The 20,941-nt window shown below is 37.9% G+C and overlaps 1 protein-coding gene across 1 annotated transcript in view; it reads right to left on the bottom strand.

Moving 5' to 3' along the window:
- Nucleotides 1-20,941, bottom strand: part of SCFD2 (sec1 family domain containing 2) — a 189,370-nt gene that overhangs the window by 120,479 nt on the left and 47,950 nt on the right. Inside the window, exon 4 of the mRNA XM_032186590.1 lies at nucleotides 15,496-15,671. Coding sequence (XP_032042481.1) covers nucleotides 15,496-15,671 — 176 coding nt within the window. The remainder of the gene's footprint in view (nucleotides 1-15,495; nucleotides 15,672-20,941) is intronic.

Below are 20,941 nucleotides of genomic sequence, written 5' to 3'. Positions count from 1 at the left end.
TGAAACTGTACAGCTTTTTTATTTTATACCTGCTTTTTCAGTTCAGGCTTGCAAATACTGAACTAACTGAAAACTAATCAAGAACTGGTCCTAAAGAATTACTTGGCTAGTTCTCATTCTTAACTTTGGACACAATTTGGCTACCAATCTCATTGAAAAATACCATGAAATAAGAAGACAAAGTTTTTAACTCTTGATTTCTAACCACTTGAGAAATTTATGGGGATACTTTAGGCAAATAGAATCGAAACATATCCTAGGACAACACATTATACCTCATCTTCTGCTATCTGTCCTTTAGAGGAACACTGTGGCCCTAAAAGAGCCCTATGATCCTAGTGCATGGCAGCAGTGTTTCCTCTCCTGAAAACAGCAAGGGACTGCCACAAAGCTTGCAATTGCCACATCCAAACACTTGTGTGTTGACCACTGGCAAGGCTCTCACAAACTACCATCAAAACCCCCACATCTACAAAACCTACACTAGGTGTCTCAAAATCCTCTGTACCTAAGTCCCCACTTTCTGGAAAGAATGATTACATAGACATGATCACATATGAAAGGATAAACACCTATCCACGTGCTGAGCCTCCTACCAATACGGGAAGAAAAATCAATGCGTACACTTGAAAAAATTTAAAATACCATTTCGGCTGCATCCCTCCTATACTGCAACCAGCAGTAAGCTCTCTAAAGATGTTCCTCCCAAATCACAAGTTCTCAGCTCACAAACTTCTTTCCACATAAAATAATGGGGCATTGTCATAGCTTTCTGTAATAGCTTTTAATAGCTTTTTTCCCAAAACTGTATTATGTAAACAAATAAATCAATAGAATCAGCATGAGCAGTGCCTCATTTCAACGCTAAATAACCATAGCAATTCTAAGTCAGCATTAATACCTTTTTTTTAAATTAAAGAATAAAAACTATCATGCTATCTATCTAAAACATCACTCATGTAGTTTGTTCCCAATGCTCAGCTGATTTTCAGCAAAGCTTCACTATAAACATCCAATATTATAGTGGATGGCTGAACCCAGGCCCACAGCTATGTAATTATATTCATTATTTTCATCTTAGAGAAAAGGCCAGACTGACAATACAGTGAAGCAAAAGCCCTTATCTACACAACTGATAAAGTAAGTATGCAAAAGCTCAAGAGGTTAGGGAATAGCCCAAGCTCCTTTCCTACTCAATCTCTGCCAATTTGGTATCAACTAGACCCCTAAGAACCAGACTGACATTCTCAACTTACTTCGTATGTGCCACTGAACAGCTAGGATGTAACAACGCCTCTTATTCAAGCACTGAATTTAAACCAAGAATCTAGAAGTACAAAATTTCCTTGCTTATTGCTTTTTGAAAAAAAAAAAAAAAGTTTCAAACCAATTCTCCCAACCAAGGGTCTTATGCTTCTCAAATAATAGGTAATGATCACTGTGTGACTGCAACGTTCATGACATGCTGCTTTATCTTTTAAATAAAATACATGTAGTTTGCCAGCTTCAAAACTGACCTCACAACATTGGGATTTCATACTGTTGGAGGAATTTTAGTGTTATTTCTACCAGATCTCCAACCATCCAGAACTTAACTATTAAATTTGAAGCTATCAGCTCATGAAGAACAAATCTCTCTCTCAAGGGATATTATAAAGAAACTTTGTGAAAGATCACAGCGCAAAATATAAACAGCTGTAAAAATTAAAATATCAAGTCCATTTTCCTGACAGTACATAATTATTGCATAAAGTATGTATTTTGTTCATAATAACTTGTAGATGTGTGAAGAACTGAAAAGGAAACTTTACTTATATTTCTCAGGAAGTTTTTCCCCAACAGATTTTTGTTGAAATGGCTCTCCTGGTCTGTGTAATGTCCTTAGCTTCTCAGCCTTTCATGCCTGCTACATTATTCAGCTGGTAGACTTGTGAATTATGAGATTATGAATAATGTGATGTTCAGTATATATAATATGAAGACTACACTTAAAATTTTTTTTGGAAGAGATGCAAAAGCAGTTTGCTTCTCAAAAAAGAAACAACTAAAAGCACATTCTGAAACAGACATGGAAGGATAAAGGATGACATCTTCCAACAGCAAAGGACGCTTGGAAGTTCAGCAATGGGTGGGGAATAGTTGGGAAGGGCGGCAATTAGAAATGTTTTGGAAGAAGAAAACTTTTTTTTTTTTTTTTTTGAGGGGGGGTTATTTCTACCGTGCCAATCACAATTTAAGTTAAATTCAAGTTTATTTTTCCTCATTTGGTTTATGATCTCATCTAGTCATCAAGGATGATTGATGATGTTTCAGGATTTGGGCTCTTGCCAGCTACAAGTAAAAGGGAATTATTTATTTTTCTTTAGCGCTATAGTGCTGCCATTAGCCGTATCCCGCCCCTTTTTGTTTACAGCCTGTCACTGAAGCCACAGCTTTATTTTAGTGTGCTATGAGCTCTTGTCTGGGTTTGATAGTGTAAGCAGTCTAGTAGAAGTCTTGCACAATGAACATCAGTCTGCCCAGAAACCATGCAAACTTTACTTCTGAAATAACCCCTCCGCTGCTCCATACAGGGTTGTCCACTCCATTGAAATGTGGACTTAAAAGCCATACTCGAGCAATGGGCACTATCGCTTTCCTTGTGGTAAAACTACATTTATTTAATCCCTTTAAAAACAAACAAACAAGAAAATTACTTTGACCTTTGCCTTGGCACAAGGGGTCTGATTTGAAATGTGTATTACATTTCTAGCATACTCTGTGTCCAGCTGAACTAGGTCAGATTTATGTGCAATTAGGAAAAAAGGAAACGAAAGCAGTTTGGTTTTCATGTTTGTTAATATCAAAACATCTTGTATTGGCATTAAACTTTAAACTGAAACACACAGTAGTATGAAAAAAAAAAAAAGATTACTAGAAAAGGAGCGGCCTTCTAAAAATTGCATTAAGCAAATGGTATGGACTTTCTTACTCACATTTTTTCTGGTTTAAACTGTTCAAAAATGTGTGTTTGAATGTCCCCACTTTGGCTGTACATAAGCCACAGGGAGGTTTTTTTGCATGAACTCTTCAACCTGAGAGTTTTAGCAGAAAAGCTTCTTTACAAGGCTTAATTAAAAGCAGGTTTAAGTCGGGGCCCTCGATTACTCTGGTTTTTATTTTGGCCTTCTCTCTATGTCAGAAGTCAAGTCCCAAAAGAGAAATGAAGTTCATTATTGAGTCAGGAGAATATTTTCTCCTTCATTCTAAGCCCAACTAAACATGTTTCAGGTTTGAGGTTGGCTTTAGGTACCTCCAAATGAGATTTTACTTTATATGCACCTAAGGATGAAATGTAAGAAGATGCTAATCACAATTTTTAACTTTGCCCTACATAATAAATAATGTGTGAAAAGCAGACTGCAATCTCCTTTGCATGCCTCTGATTTGGTACGGGGCGCTGTATACTCCAAACAGATGGTGCTTGGAATCGGTGTATTTCACACCACGAGAGGTTCATGCTAAATGCAACGTCATCGTGATAAAGTGTGCTAAACAGTCATGTGGTCGCGTTATAAAACACACTGAGCAATGTACCGAACCAGAACAGTACTGAGGATCTGTAGGAAAACAGACAACTTTTTCCAAAGAGTTTTAAGTAATTTGTGACTTAGGAAATCAAATACCATGTGGCGGTTTTTAAGGCGTACTTTCCTCAAAGGCAAAATTATATTTTAGCATAAATAAATAGAAGAAAGAGGGTTCCTATTCATGCCTAAAACCCAGAGAAGTTTTCTTCCCACATTGCCTAGTCTAATGAAAGTGGCCATGAAGAGAAATATGTGCAGTACAATGCACTGCGATTTCGACAGAACAGAGACATGTGGTCATTCTGGTGCAAGAAACAAACAAGCACCAATAATCAGGCTGTTAATCACTTTGGTTAATAGGAAACGTCTCATGTTATCTTTGGTGGTTTTGTAGTTGGACGGTAGGCCCAGACTAGTGCATCCTGTTTGCAACCAATAGCAGAAGCAGATGCAGGAGCGTGATATTTGTCATAAGCATTTCCAAGAATAAAAACGTGGGGATGTTTTTCAAAAGGCCGCTGAATGTTCACCAGATGTGAAGCACATGTGGCCCTTGAATGCAAGGGAATAATGCGACAATAAAGTTTAATCAATACAGCGTGTGCCAGTAATCACACCAAGATGACATGCAAATGTTTTAAAAACAAAAATATGTAAATTATTTTTAGTTCTTCAGGACAGAAAAACAGGTCACCTGGTCATCCACGAGTTGCTGTTTCCATTGTCATCTGAGAGCCCATCTGGGTGAAATATGTTACTCCCTGTGTGAGACAGCAGCCTAGCTTTTGTATTTTTGTATGGGAAATTGAGTTCCTGTGCCACTACTTACTGAAAACATTCAAGAGTTAAAAGATTTAAAGGTATCCTCTGCCTCTACGTATTTTATGAAAATAAAATTCCTCTGAACAGCACACGCAGGAAAAAGATAACTAGATCCCAGCAAGGCTGCTTTACCCTATCTCAGAGCTGTCTCCTCTTTGCCTTACAGAATGGAAACAGCATGAGAAAGGGCACACTGCTCCACGCCTATCTTTACTCCTCTAAGTCCACCTATCAGATACTAAAGAAAAAATTCATTTTCCAGTGGTGATTACTTCTAATAGACCTTGCTCAGGCCACGGATAAAACACAAATGCACACGGCGATATGCTAGGAAACATTTAATTTCACAGAGGTAACCAAACCATTTGCAGATGCTAACAACATTGGGAGTTCAAACTGATAGCCTTGCACAGGCTGAACTCAGAGAGGAAAGTTTCATCAGAGTAGCCTGCAAACCTTACATAGAATCAGAACCTGCAGCAAAACATTGAAATTCTGCATCCTGCTCGTGTACTTTCGGGCTGTCATGGCCCCTGAAATGCATGGGGGCTTCCCTATGTACACAGTGGTTGCCAACAAACGCATTCAGCCCCCTAGCAATTAATTGTTGGCACATGTGCTTTCAGTACATTCAACCTCTTCCCTGCAACAAACAAGATGGTACTCTGTAGATGTAGTGAAAAGATGCAGAGGACTATTTCCCTCCTGCAGTAGGCAGATTCTCAAGCAGCCTTTTATTTTACTTATTTATTTTCCCCAGGAACAGTGGAGAAGCATCATCAATTTTCTAAACAGTTCTCATAAAATACAACCTCTCACCAAGGCAAGCTTGGAGAAATGGCAGATAAGAAGACTGAGGGAAGGTGCTACCTGGGTTGTTCTACAGCTCTCTAGAGCTACCGTGGAATACAGGGTGCTTGAGTATTGTGTACTGGCTCCCTGAGTATTTCTTTGGGTAATTCCAAAAATGAAATAACCTGGACAGAATATCCATCACAGACTGGGCAAAAACCTACACGTAGGGGAGGTAGGGTAATTTACCCAGCTAAGGGTATTATTAATTAAAGAGATTGATCTTTGGGTAGTGCTTCATGATACCAAGAGTTTTAGATTTTTTGTTTCCTAATAATTATTATTCTGCAAGTAGAGACTTTCAGAATTTTCTCATAACCATACCTGTTAAAACAGATGCATCACAAATGAACAATTTTTAAGTGGTAGTTTCAAAATGGAAGAAGTAATACAAATCAGACCAGTGGGAGTCTGCTCACCAAGCATAGCACAGCCCTTTTCAAAGTTTTTCTGAGTAAACAAGCAGTTGAGGACCCACACCAGCATCTCTTGGGGAACCTTTATTTTAATCACATTCTGTTCCTATTGAAAACTGAAAAAGAATATTTGGTGAGTTTCTCATCTCTGGCACATTATCTATTCCTCTTCTCTTACATACATCCCTGAGCTTCAAAATTGAAGATTTTGAAAGTTTTCTCTTCCCCAGGCTGAGGCCCAGACTACTTATCTGTTACCTACATTTTACTCTCCTGAGGGATAAACCTACATCGACCAGACAGTTCAGCAGAATGGCAATGATTTATGGGCTAAGCCATTTATTTATTGTAACTACAACCATATGTTTTAACCTGCTATGAAATTATGAAATACTTCCCATCAATAGTCCAAGTTAAATTTCTATACTGAATTGCCTGTGTGAATGGGCAGTATTTCTGCACTCCAGACAGCGTGTGAGGATGTAAATACAGTCAACTGTATTCATGCCTTATTAGACACAGCTGCGCAAATGGGCTGTCGGACTCCATTAGAACAGATCGTACAAGTCGCACATATTCACAGTGCCCCTTGTTCCTGCAGGCAGCACGACTACTTCAGAGCACGAGAACACTCACAAAACCATATTTCTGGTTGTTTTAAAGACTCACAGAGGCAAACAGTGTGGGATAGGGGAAACGCATCCAGAGAGACATGGCATTTTTCCTCCTGTGCCTACCACATTTTATGAACAAAACATTCTTACACAAAAATGTATGAAAGAATAACCACAGAGCAAACAACGCTGAAGAAGCCTCATACTAGGCAAATGCAGGTCATTTCTAGGAAGAGGGAAAATATTTTCTTTTGCATTTTTTGGGGAAGGTGATGGCAAAGAAGGCAACAGTCTTGTTACACTATCATGACTTGTATCAGCCTTCTTGCTCCTCTGAGCTAGGAACATGATGGCTAGCAGTTTTCAGCATAAATCCACTTTTGCAGGCCTCTATCGCACTGACTTTAACATTCCTGTACCTGAAGACAGTGCCATGGGGTGAAACGGGTGGGCTCCCAGGGAGGTACTGCCTTAGATCGAGAAGGACCCTACAGAAATTTCAGGGTAACAAAAGGTAACTTAGTTGAAGAGCCATGGTCTGGAGCAATGACACAACCCTCTTCCATTGAAAACATGGCCAAGAACAAAGCAGGGTTCTGCAAGCTCTCTAAAGCACTACAAGTTCAATTTCACCGTGTAGATTTGAAGGCAGCAGCCTTACCAACATGTTTGCACAGGCACATAAAGCCTCATCAAAGTTTATTTTTGCTGGGCAAGAAATCCTTTAGCACATTCTATGGAACACAATACAAATGACGAGGCTAGGCTTACAGCTAGGGGTAGTACTGTGCTAATACGAGCATCCGCTTTCCAGAGCGGGGCTGACTTGTGCCCAGACAACCCAGACTGTGGGAAAAGCAGCTCGGCGTGCCTGTGCGATGTGCCCAGAATGTCTGTGATCCAAGGAAGTGTGCGCGCCAGGGGAAGGGGAAATATGCAACTCGTTAAGGTGGAGACACGGAGAGAATGCAACATGGCAGCCCCGCTGTTAATTTTGGATATCGCCCACTGTAAAGTTTTCATTAATTTTTAGTTGTGTTATTTCTCCGCTTTCTCCTTGACAGTTCGTAGGAAATGATCAAGTATATCCTCCAAAAAAAAAAAAATGAGGAAAACTAAGGGGACAGACTAATGTAATCTCGCTCAAAGCCAGAGAGTTGTAGTGCTGGCACTATCAAGCTGGTTTGCAGATAAGAGATTTGACAGATTGCATATTGCCCTTGAGATAGCAACCACAACAATAAGCAGGTCCTATGAGGAAAAGGTCTAACAACAAGATGCTGTGTGCTTTGGTGTTCATTTCACCTGGACTGTAAGAATAAGTCAACACTTATTTCCTTGAAGACTATAACGTAATTAGTGAGAACAGACAAAACCCAAAGGTAAAAAATGCAGTCCTGCTCTGAACCCATAGTAGGGACCAAATCCAGTTATTAGCTAAGAAATAATCTTAAAAAGAAAACCTGATTTTCTAACCTAGACTGTAACAAGCTGAGTGGGAAAAATGCACCTAACAAATCTTTTTATCCAAAAGCATGGGTGTCATAATGAACAAAACTGCAAAGCAAGGCCTTAGGGGGAGTACACAGCAGAAGCTTTGCATCCCAGAGCACAATTATCCATCTTTTATATCAAGTGTTTTGTCTTTGTACATAGAACATTAACTTAACAGTTCCCATTGACTTAGCATGCTTAGCCTCCTCTCCCCACTAGGCTTTTTAAGTTTTATTGGTGTGGACATTTATTCACTTAAGAAAGCCACTTCTTTATTAAATGCTAATTTTAGAGTTCTCACATGACTCTTATCTGCATATAAAATATTTGCTCTTTCAGAAGATGAGGAAGGGAGGTTTTTGCTTTTTAAATGAGAGCCACAGTGGCAATACTTTGCAATTTTTCAGACCAAACACAAACACATTTCTGTGACAAGAATACAAAAAGATATTCTTAACTCCCATGTGATATGGTAACCCCACTTAAGATATTTTAACCCCCTGTCAGCCAGAGCTTGAAAAACTTTAAACAGTTTTCTTTCAGCAGATTAATACATTGTGTCAGTAGAAACTCTAAAAGGATTTAATGTTAAAACAATTCCTACCTGTATTTTTTTTTGTTTGCAAAGTGGTCTGATAAGAACATTCTACCCACAGAAAGCTAGTGTGACTAGAAGTATATGATATAAATGATACAATATTTTATAAAGTATTTTATATAATTACAAATAATTATATATAAAAATATACATATAAAAGTACCTAAGGATACATACATTCTGAACAAAACTAGATGGACTGTCTTAATTGTGGCACATCAAGCTTGGGAAGCAGTCCATAGCTGACCTCCCCAGGAACACAGAACATGTAAGCAACGAAGTCCTCCACTATAGAATACCAAGCGTGATGCACAAACCCAGATACACTCCAAACTGCTTGTCATTTCCACAAACTCAGGCCACTGATTTACCCATATTGCTGTAGCCCTGAAGTTCTTTCCAAGAACTTGGGTTTCTGTTTTAAAAAAAATGCATAGAAAAAAAAAAAAAAAAGATTTTTTGTTAAAAACAACTTATGGTATCATAAACACTAAAGACACTGAACAAGTAAAAGAAATGAACTGAGGCATAGGAGGCAGAAACGCTATTCTGGGGCTTGTATATTACAGCATTTAAGTGAGACCATGAATTTTATGTAGAACAAATACTTTGAAAGTTAAAAATATCCCATGTATACAGGCAGAATCCAAATAAGCTTACATGTTCTACAATTGACTCCCAGTTTAAATGGAATAAGCCTAGCAAACAGATGGTGCAGTAAGAACTTACTGTAAATAATTTGGAGGCTTAAGCGGGTATATGCTGAAAGACTGTTTTCTCTTCAGAAGTTATCAACAAATTATATTTGATCCTTTAGCTGTGTAAGACACAATTGGTATCAGTGTCCAAACTGCAATCTCATCAAAAAAGTACCAAATTCCAGGGGATGACCTTTGCTATCAACGTGGCACTATGCAAGACTCCCACCAAGGCAATTCATTCCATATGTAGCTTTATGTTATGAATTGACTATGTGTTTTTTTTTTTCTCCCTTTGAATAATATCTCTAATTACAGACAGCTAATGTCATGGATCCTCTTTCCAAATGCTGTTAAATATCTCTTCTAAAAAGATTTATCGACCAACATTGTAGGCCACCAGAAGGACAATTTATTGAGCTGAGTTGAGCTACATAATTATAAATTACATGTAGACTAAAGCAATATAAATAATAATAACAAGGAATGCTACTGATCTTAATCTATTCAATGCAGAAATAAAGCTCCCACTACAGCTGAACTATGAATCACTTTTGCAGAGCAAGAGCAATTAATCCAAAAGCTTTTCTATTTCCTCTCTGCTCTGCATCAATCTGCTTGCTTCGGCAGCCCTGAAGCCTACGCTTAAGCTTTTGGTTTACACCAGTTTAGAGTCAAACTACCATCTAGAGAAGTCTAGAGGTCTGAAACCTCCAGTGAGTTCTGGGCAGGGAAATTCTGCAAGATGTCTTACAGCTTCCAAATCTCTTGGCACAGGGTCCCGTGCAGGCATGCATATTTGAACACCACCTATCATATTGTGCAATATCCAAAAGTGCAAGTAAATAATAATGTCATCCTTGATTAAGTAATGCATCTTGTCTACACTGCATTTGTAAAAGACAGTAAAAAAAATCAAGGCACAAGACAGAATGGTTATCAACGCCCAAGCTATCACATCTTGCTACTGAAACACTAACTGCAATTTGAAATATTCAGCTGTATTGCCGTTTTTTTCCACTCCTCTTTTCTGAGTTTGCACTCTAATATTCATTGGAGAAAAAGTGATGTCATTTTATTAACCTCATAACCACTTTAAGCCAACAGAAAAATAAAAACATTGGAATGACCATCTGGCATAGAGTTTCTGTTTCTCTTAAAAACAAGTCTGTATTTTCTGTTTCTCATGACACTATGGACAAAAAACAAATCTTCTGACAAATTTTACAGCACCAAAAGAGAAAATAGAACTATAATTAAACAAATCTAACTTTATTTAACATTTAAACATGAAAATACTATCCTGTCAGAAGCTCCCCATGCACATGTAGCTTCAACCATCAGAATGTTTGACCTACTTATTATATCAACAGAAGCTAGTAAAAACGCCGGATACTTTTGCTATATCATTACATTTTCTTTCCTATGATAGAACAGATTTGAAAAACAAACAAAATAAACTGTTACCTAAATACAAAAAATTGCAACTCATCCTTTAAAAACAAAAAAGTTAACTTTAGAAGTTAATATCTTTGATAGATATCTCACATTCTGTACTGAATTCATGCTTAAGAATGAATTTGATATAGTAATGTCACAGCCCATCTTGTAAGATCTAATCAAATCATTGCTTGCAAATTGACATTACAATGCTCTATCTATTTCTCTAAGCAGTCAACATTCCTGACAGAGACTAGAGATATAACAGTAACACGCTATTGAACTAGTTAGGCTGAACAAAAGGTCAAGTCCAAGAGGAACAGGAGGTGGTTGCGCGCATCTTCATGTCAAACCAGTGTCATCAATGCTGTCCTGCTAGAAACACATCATTTCCAAACTCACTGAATACATTTCTGGTGCCATAGCTGGGAGATGCTACGTGACCACTGGCCAGCTCAGGAAAGCACTTACCTCAGACAATGAAAGGAGTCAAAGTTTGGAGGGGAATTGGTCCCAATTCAAAGGGCTTTAATTCTGAGAAGTTAAACAATTCAAAGAGGTGAAAGCTGAAAGAATTTTAGCTGGGTGCGAACCATAAAAAGTTAGCCAACCAACGCAATGTAGTCCCCAGTTTACGCTCTGCTTTTTTACCTACAAAATGAAAATTTGAACATTTTGCAGTGTCCCCCTAAGTACTGAAGTTATTTAATTCCCCAGTAAACTGTGAGCTGCTGGTCAGCAGGTACATCATCTTTCCGCCAAAAAAGCCCCAAGAAGCAAAAATCCCCTCCCCAACACTATAATGACAAACAATAAAGAATTTGGTAATCTCGTCCTTATTTTGAACAATGCAGTTGTTTTAATGTAATACTTCTGGTACATTTGCAGTTTTAAAATGAATTTTAGCCAGACGTCTCAAAAACCAGAATGTCCTCATCCTAAAGAAGAAACACCCCCTTCCTCACTCTTTTCTGGTCAAAATAGCATTTTGCTTTCAACAGACCTGGAACAAAAACTTGCCTGATAAAGTATGAGTTGCTTGTAAAGAATATAGCAAGGAATACCAATAATACTGCAGAAGACATTTTTCTTTCAGTCTTAGTTCTTACTACTCATTATATGTTATGGAAAGCAACAATTATGTAGGCATCTACATCAGAACTTTCTACTGTGGGATCCAAACGGTACACACAAGAACTGGCAATTTAAATCCACTCAGCTTAATGGAAAGGTTTGTATTTAAAGACGTGCAGGAGGCAATTAGCTAAGGACTAGATGTACAACATGTTTGTTTGGCACATAGTGCCAACTGACAGACCTGTTGGCAGAATTTGCTGCCTTGCAGAAATGACAGTACTAAGAGTCAAGTTTTTATCATGGTAGAATGTCTTTGCTCATGACAATTTACAGAAACTTCAAATTAAATTAAATCCTCCTTCTTCTGTCTCATTGCAGAGGATAGTAGTAGAATTTCACATTGCTTGGAGAGGGTCTGTTTTCTTTGGGGGTAAATACATTTCTCGTATTCCATGAGACACTTTACTCTTAAATCTTGACAACAAGATTATGCCAGAAGCATGCTGCCAGTTCGAAGAGGCAGCATCCCACTGGGGGACTTTCAGAGCAATTCCCTTTACAGAGGACCTGCACTTCCCCTGGGGCACATCATGCCCCCACTCACACTGTCTGGTGCTGCTGGGTACTTTTATACTGAATGTGCAGGTGGAAATCCCTGCTCAGTGCACGCGTGAGTGATATATGCTAAAAATGACTAACAAAAATATTTTTACTCTCACATTTTTTTTTTCAACTCCAAAGAGAGCTCCTCTTCTTGGCTGTTGTATTTCATGGGCCTCTACTGCTTAATAAACCTCCATGAAAGTCATAATTTTGAGGAGAACAGGGGATATAGCTGAACAGAGCTGAAAACCATGAAATGACAACACTATTTCTTACTTTCTATTATCTCCCTGAAGTTTGAATCCTCACTTGAAGGAAAACAACGTAGTCACATAGGAAGTATGTGGGAGGAAGGAAAACCTTAAGAAAAGGAAAATACTATGCAGAAAAAAAAAAAAGAAAAAAAAAATCAAGAAAAGGAAGATACTATACCTTCTTGGTAAATGAAGCATATTGTTTTAAGTCACAAAACATTTTACACTTCTGGGTAGAGCTCCATAATGTGCAAGATTGAGCAGCAGAACACAGAAAAATGTTGTGATTGACAGGATGGAACATCCTGATGCAACTCTTAACCCAGCACATGAATTACTTTCCCTTGAGGTTAAGGCCATAACCCCATCAAAATCTAAATTTGCTTTCACATCATTCATCCATCCCAGTTAAGGAGAAGACCACTCCAACCACTCCATAGTAAGCATGTAGATATGTACAAGACATCAGAGATCTAAAAATGCAGTTACAGATTTTTAATTATGGTAAAATATCAGAAGTAGGTTACTTTCTACATGTGCTAGGCCATGTTTAGAACTGAGTACCTGTAACATCCACTGAATGTGATGAAGAATCAAGAAGGTGTTCAAAAGAGAAGGGAAATGGAAGAGGTTACTCAGTGTAAAACTAAAGCTTTAACGTCAGCAGTGTGTATGTTTTATGTTTATTTGTTTTTGTTTTTTTTTTTTTGAAAAGCACAATGTAGACTAAGCAAAGAATTGGGAGGCCAATCACAGAGGTTCAGTAATGAGAGAAATTCCAAAAACATGCAAATGTATTTTGGGGGGAAATCTGAGAATCCTACCACTGGCTGTTTATACTGGCTTATCTTCTTTGGCATCAGCTGAAGTCTGTCATGCATCCATAAGGGAAAAATCTAGAATTCCTATATTGCCCGAAGTCTAATAATATTTCTCCCAGTAGATCTCTCATAAACAGTTGTCTTCTACATGGTTCCAACATAGGATAGCAACAGCACTACTTACATGTTGAAACAATTCCTTCATATTGAAGATTCTTTTAAAATTTATTATTTTAGAATGTCTGAAACATAACAGTTCTGCTAAAGAATTTCTCAGTAATCCTGCTGGAATAGGCTACCACGATGTTAAATTTAGTGTGGACTGCTATGTACCAACCATTCACAATATAATATTATAGTTTTCTTTTTCTTTCCTCTTTTTTTTTTTTTTTAAATAAAGAAAATCTCTGAGGTCTTCTGGGACTCTCAGTATTTTGCTCTTCCTACAAGACTCTGTCAGCAGATCAGGGACAGGCCATGCTCTCAGAAACAGATAATGCATCTCAGACTCCATCTTCAGAATAGTCAGTAAAAGGATACATGCTGTGCACATTGCGTATTTCAAAATAATTGTTGCTTGAACTACTGAAAATGAGCATATTCTTAAGCAACAATTATGTTAGCCTAGAAGGTTTGCTTTGGCTAACATACTTTACCTTAATATGATGTGTGGAAGGCAGTGGGTATAATCTAAAGCTGTGTACAATTACAAGAACGTTTGTTATACATTTCTTTTTTTATGAAACATATAGTTTGGTTGTTTTTTACCTCTGTTTTTCCCACTCCCTGCTGATTTGAGGCATGTTTTTTATAGGCAGTTGCCTGCTGTTGTGAAAACAATGCTGAGCTTGCAGCTTTATTTTGATTCTAACACTAGGCTGGAATGGATGGAACATACACAGCTTCTGCAAAAAGACAGCTAGGTGACATGAGTTACTGCAAGAGAAAGAAGGGGACTGTGGGCTGTCAGTCCCATGCTCTACCATCCAGACAAAACAAAGAATGGCTGCAATGATGTCTTTTACCTGATATGGTTTGTTTGTTTGTTTGTTTTTAAATAAACAAGGTTGTATATGTTACTTAAAAATATTTCAGTCTTTGCAAAGGAGGATAGTTGTTTTATTTATTTATTTATTTATTTTATTAGCATAGATAAGAACTTGGTAATAAAGTTGTGCATGTTTCTCCCCCGCATGTCCCAAATGTTCACTGACTACAAAGCTATAAGGCATGGTCTGAGTCTTCTTATTGAATCAGAAATTATGTACTGCTGTCAGAAATCACATGGAAGGTTGGGTTGTTGGTTTGTTTGCAACATTTAGACAAAGGCAGTTAATCTATCCCAAAGAAATACCTGTTTTTTGTCGAATTCTACATGATACATTTCACTTACTTAAGGCTGACTCTAACTTAATTATAAGTTACCTTGTGAGGACTTCCCTTTTGCTAAAATTCCAGAAAATGGTTCCTGCAACACAACTGCAGGAGAAACTGCTCAGGGAGGAAAGCGTTGAGCTTTTCCTTAATTTTGCAAAGATTACCTCTATTAGGTTCTTTGAAAAACTCCTCCTTTGTACAGTACATCTCCAAAGGTTACTAGGATAGAGTTCAAAATACCACTAGCTCTTAATTTCCCGAGAGAAATCCAAGTGTGATACAAAAGGCTATGTCAATATTGCTGTGGCCACCAACAGGATGCCATAAAAAACGCAGTAGTGGGAGAAACAGAGAGGAGATGATGTCTGTGAGCAAAAGAAATCTCACTCTCATGTGCATGGAATTTGCTACTGTGTTTACATCGACTTAGTAAATTACACAAGCTTTACACTCACATAGTAATAAACAGTCTTCTCTGCATTTGATGTGACATATTACCTTCAAGATGTGTCTTCAGGCAGATAGTGATTATCATCATCATCCTACTCAGTGCTAAAATTTGTATAATCTTTAAATTTCATATAGATATAAAACCATCACCCAATTCGGATTGTTTATGTACTTGCCCTTTAATGTTTAGCCTTTTGTTTCTAGAATTGCTCCTAGATAAAACTATAAAGGTTAACTGTGTAAGTTCCCATTCCTTTTTCATTTTAACAATAAAGAACAGCTTTTTAACAGGACATCCTACAAACTTCATAAAAAAAAAAATACAACCTAGAGAATTCAATGGGAATTTTATAAAAATATAACGTTTTTACTCAAGTAAAAAAAAAAAAAATAGTTGACATAGTACTTACTTGCAGAAGTAATCTCTCAAAGGCTAGGAAGTTGTCCCACTTGGAAATCTGGGGGTGTTTCAAAGTCTGGACTGTGGCCAGCACAAGCTGTAGAAGACCACAGTGGTTCTCCAAAGCTTTGAGATTATTTTTGAAAAGCTGGATGTATGAGCTGAGTTGTTCTGGGGTGACTCTACCTGCGGACAGGAAAACAAGACACAGCATTTAGTGGTAGCAAATACTGTAAAGCCTCATGTGAACCTAGATTTTTAAGCAGTAGAGAATCAGTTATAGAGAACTTTAGAGGCTTTCTCCATTATGGGCCACATCCTGGGCTCGTTGCATTCACTGGGAGCTTTAGATGGCAGAAATAGGTCAGAATGCTTCATACACAAATTGTGGCTTATCAGATGCAGTAAATGAATCCTGATTTCACCCATTATCTGAAGAGAAATTCCTGTACCCCTACATTGGCCTGTGAATCTCTCCTTAATAAAAGCACATAAGGGGTGTCATTCAGGCCACAGAAACACTACAGGATCAGCAGTTACTCCATCTAACATTAAAATATCATCTGAGCTGTTCAATTTGTATTTTAGAAGAGACATTTCACCTGTTCCAGGGAGAAGGGGACACTTATGCCCCTGTGAGCTCAGGCTCAAAGAGAAAAGTCTGTAACGTTTCATCTAACCTAGGAAAATCATGGTAGGTAATCACACACCATCAACACACAAGGAAAAACAGTGTCAAAACACCATCCTAATAGCAAGTCTAGACCACAGTCCAGGCCAGGGCTGTTTCCTGGTTTCTGGCAGCCTCCGCCAGTAACAAGTCATCTTCCTCAAGTAAACCAGAGCTAAAGAGCAGGGACACATGAGACGGAGTGACGAGAATCCTTAAACAGAACAAGCTTCGGTGCCAGGAAGGCACTAGGCTGAACTGATGCTAGGTGTTTCATGCCTTACACCACTCTGATCATTTTATTTGGTATTTTTCCATAAAGGAAAAATCTCGTAAGAAGAAACACATTTACTGTGTTTCTTCTGTGCATTTGGTTATTTCATCAGTTTACAAACATCTCCATCTGCCACCATCCTTTCAGAATCATGTAAGTGGGGAATGAATGACTCCAGCAGCGAACTGATGCTGAAAGCACTTTCTCTTAGCTTCAGTGATACCACAGGCAGCCTTTGGAGGAGCATTTAGATTAGGGAAAGCTGCTAAATAAAACAAAAACACACAAGGTCTTTATGTGAATTTTAACGGAGAGCATCAAACCGAAAAGTCAGCAAATTAACACACAAATCAAGCTGACACCGCTCAGTAGGCCCGAGAGCTGACAAAAGGCTTCTACGGTTAGTCCACATAGGCTAAAATAGCAACCACTGCCATGTGTGTTTTTAGACTAAACACTGGAGCTTTCAGTCTTGTTTTATTTCTTTTAAAGCTGTGTCAGGCAGATTTACATGGTGATTTGAAAATGTCAGCCCATGAGGCCTTGCAGCATACCTTTGATAATGACTGCATTATTACCTTTAGCATTCATGATATATAGCAGCATATTCAAAAACTGATAACTTGCTTCAATTGAGAAAACATGAAGTTGCCTCATACACAACAGTGAAAATGTTTCAAGACTGCTGATTTCAATTTTTCAAAATAATTTTGGGTGTTTTGTTCCATGTTGTTCCTTGCGAAAGTGAATCCAGATGCATCGCTGGATCAGCCTAGGATCAGCTCAGCACCATTTTAGATAAACACTGAAATACTTTCCCACCCTCGGAGTACCACCAAGAGAAGGTCCAACACATGTAAATGTAAGTGAAATCCTGACCTTAGTAAGTCATTAACAAAGCTTGCTGGCATCGAAGAGTCCAGCATCTCATTTGTAATATTTACAATATCCATGGAACTGCTCAGATCCAGGGTTCAAAAGCTCCAGCCAATTTCTACACAGAAATCTCCCTGGACAGCTGTTTGATGCATATAACTATTCCAGTAGATGAGGAAAGGAATTTAAGAAAGTCATTGGTGGTACTCAGCAAATAAATTACTTCTTCTGAGGCCTAAATCCTCACCATCTTCCCTGCTGCTTGCTCACAGGGGGAGATTTCAGCACAAAGCCAAAACCAGACTAAATTTAATCTAATCCCACCCCAACCAGCCCCTCTGCTGCTTCAAGTCCTTTTGTCTTGCTATGTAGTACACAACTCCTACGAAATCAAAAGGAGACGGATGACAACTACATCTTCATGTACCAACTCTTCCTTTGTTCTCCTAAAGCAAATCCAGAGATTCAGAGGCAGGAGATGGCAACTACAGGCAGAAGGGACTGCAGCAAGGCTGCCTTGTCTTGCTCCCGCCTCCCCTTCATGCTCCGTTGTGGTCATACTCCGCGACCCTACACCTACACAGAGTCCAAATCTCTGCGTGGGCACAGGGGTCTGACTCATGAGGACCGTGTTACGCTGTAGTTGGTCATCTTTTAATTCCAAATTGTGGGAAGAAAGAGAAGTATGACCTCAACCTTCCCTACGGGATTTAAAAGTACTGATAACCTTTCTTGCACAAACACCAAGATTCCATACTGCCTAAGAAGTAACCTTTACCATTAAAATAGCGTAGGGAATGAAACTGGATGTTACAGGAGGAAGGAAGTCTGGATGTCACAGAAACACGATGGACTAGGCACCAGCCTCACTACTGAAGAGCCAGTTCTCACCAGGAAACACTGCAAGTGAGCGTGCTGAGGCAGCTCTGCACATTAGAGATCTGATAAACTGAGGATAAAAAAGAGAGGTAACAGGGATAGAATAGAATCTAATTGTGTCACTTGGGAAAGGATGGCAAAAACAATTCTATCAGGGTATTATAGTAATTTCTGTAATTACAGTATTACCAGGGTTGCACATCACTACATACAGGGATTTCTGGGATAATGTTGAATTCACGAAAACTGTCTCAATCAGGAACATGAAATTCCAAGATACAGAAAAAAACAAAACAAAACAAAAACAAAAAACAAAGGCAAATGAAAGTGGTCACCCAAACACTACTGGGTGCAAAAATCAGATTTTCTCTATAAATAGTCACTGGGACTGTTTTAGATTTACCCATGAAGATCAGCGGGGCTTGTATATGAAGAAACCATTTAAAGAAGAAAAAATCTAGGAAGTTATCATGGTATAGTTTTAACTGAGTTTAAACCAAATTAATTCAAATTAAAACAATGAAAGAAACAAAGGAAATCCTATAAGATTAGATTTAGGCACTAGGAAACACAGGGAAAGAAGCCAGGCTTGTTTAGAGCTTGTAAAGGAAATTTGATAAACCATGAAAGTTATACAGATAGATGAAAGAAGAAAGGGAATGAATGTTTGTTGTCTGTTGGAAGTATGCAATGATCAAGACATGACCCAGGAAATAAGTCAACTATTCTGCCCTGGGTTTCACGCCACAGTGCAGTGGGAAATGACCAATGACGATGAGGTCATTTCAGCAAGGTTACCATATTAGAACTAATAAAAAGCAGTTTAAATCAGGTAAAGCAAAGCAAGTTCTGAAACAAGTTGCACATAAAACAAATAGCCAGTGGTAAGACTCCTACTAAACCTACCACATCAAGTAGATCAGAAAACAAAAATATTTATATTTAAGAAATGGTGAAAAATAGCTACCTTACTAGTCTGATGACAGCAGTATGAAAAACTTCAGGACAAACATTCAAAAAAAAAAAACAAAACCACATTACATTCTAGAGGAAAATAGGATAAAGTACATTTATCAAAGAATACCATGTCAAACTGATATGTAACCTGTTTTCTAGACAGAACAAATTAATTACAACTCACATAGATTTAGCTTAGTATTAACTAAAAAACATATTTAACATAGGAAATAAACATACTTAACAGAGGAAAGATTAGGATTAGAAGTATTGTAATATACCTAAGAAACTTCCAGAAGTAGATGGCAAGGTAACAGGCATACAAAAAGAAAAGATTTTAACTGGAGCTTGGTAAAACCATACTGTGTGGGCACAAGTGTACACATAGTGCAGATTTGGGTACCAAACAGTGCCAAATCTGGTGCTGTCACAAGGCTGTGAAACATTACTAACACAGAGAAAAACAGAAGGGACAGCTGGATTACTTTTAGCATTGGAAAAACATACATGGGATGAAAATCTTAACAGTTTCATGGGATAAAATCTAACAGTTCAAAGTACAAGATTATGCATTTTGAGGCTAGGAGTTGTAGTCTGCTGTAAATTGGAAGTAAAAACCTGAGATGACACAAGAGATTAATAATGTCTAGGCTTCCTCGTTGAAAAAAAAAAAGTATGAAAAATGGTTACATTAAGGGTCAACTCTGGTAATAAAATCAATGGGTACAAATAATGCATGAATATATTTGCACGAGACATTAAGAAACATATTGCTGAATCAATTGATCTTCCAGTGCTGGAGACAAGAGTGGAGGCAAACAAATTTAGCTTTTTCTAAGGCAGGGCTTGACAGGTGTATAACGAGCAGCTGCATAAATGCTCGTAAGACTGAGTTCAGTACAAATGGTCCCCTTCAAACCTTCACTCCTAAGGTAGTTGATTTGCAAACATACAGGGACATGCAGACATTGAATTCCACCTCCAACTTGCAAGATTTAGGGCAGATCCCAAAAGAACTACAGAGCAGTTTGCCAAGTTTTTAAATTACAGAAGTGGTACCCTATATTAAGAAAAAAATAACAGTCAACACAATTTATATTTTTTGTTAATTATGAAGGTAGCAACAGTGAAAACTAACATATGCAATGGTTATACCACATAGAAAATGCACAGTTAATACCACACGCACAAATGATGATGTGTAGTAGGGAAGTAGCAGTTCTACTACTAGCACAGCTGATCGTTTAAGTTGGACATACTGAGGCAGAAATTACCAGCAATTTACCATATTAAAGATCTGTCAGAAGTCTGTTTTTCAGTAGTAAAAGGAGCCTGAGTGGGAGAGACAGACTTTCACCTCAAAAGTTAAACCAAATGTTAACCAGACAAACTGCATATGTAGACATCAAGACACAACTCGACACTATGATGTTTTTCCACCTTAAATTAATGCTGCAGCATATGTAGTATAATGCAGGCATCACTTCAAACAATAATTATTTTTCAAGATAGATTTACTAGTAAATTTTTAAAATTCAGAATCCCAAAGTATTTTTTTTAACATAAAGATTTATGCATGAATGAGGTGTCTAAAGAGCAAAGGTCAGAAATATCAACGCGCTGTTCCAAACATACAGCCCTTATTTCTTCATCTAACACTTAGTTAATTATCTCCACAGGGACAAGAAAACAAGTAAAGAGGAAAGTACATTTTGTGACCAATTGAATAAATAAGTGGATGCTTTTCCAAGACTCCAGGAACCGCCAAATACGCATAGCTTTAAACTTAGTTCAATTTCA

The sequence above is a fragment of the Aythya fuligula genome, chromosome 4, assembly GCF_009819795.1.
Source record: "Aythya fuligula isolate bAytFul2 chromosome 4, bAytFul2.pri, whole genome shotgun sequence".
Taxonomy (NCBI): Eukaryota; Metazoa; Chordata; class Aves; order Anseriformes; family Anatidae; genus Aythya; species Aythya fuligula.
Note: the sequence above shows the minus strand (reverse complement) of the source record. Positions and strands in the feature narration are given on the sequence as shown.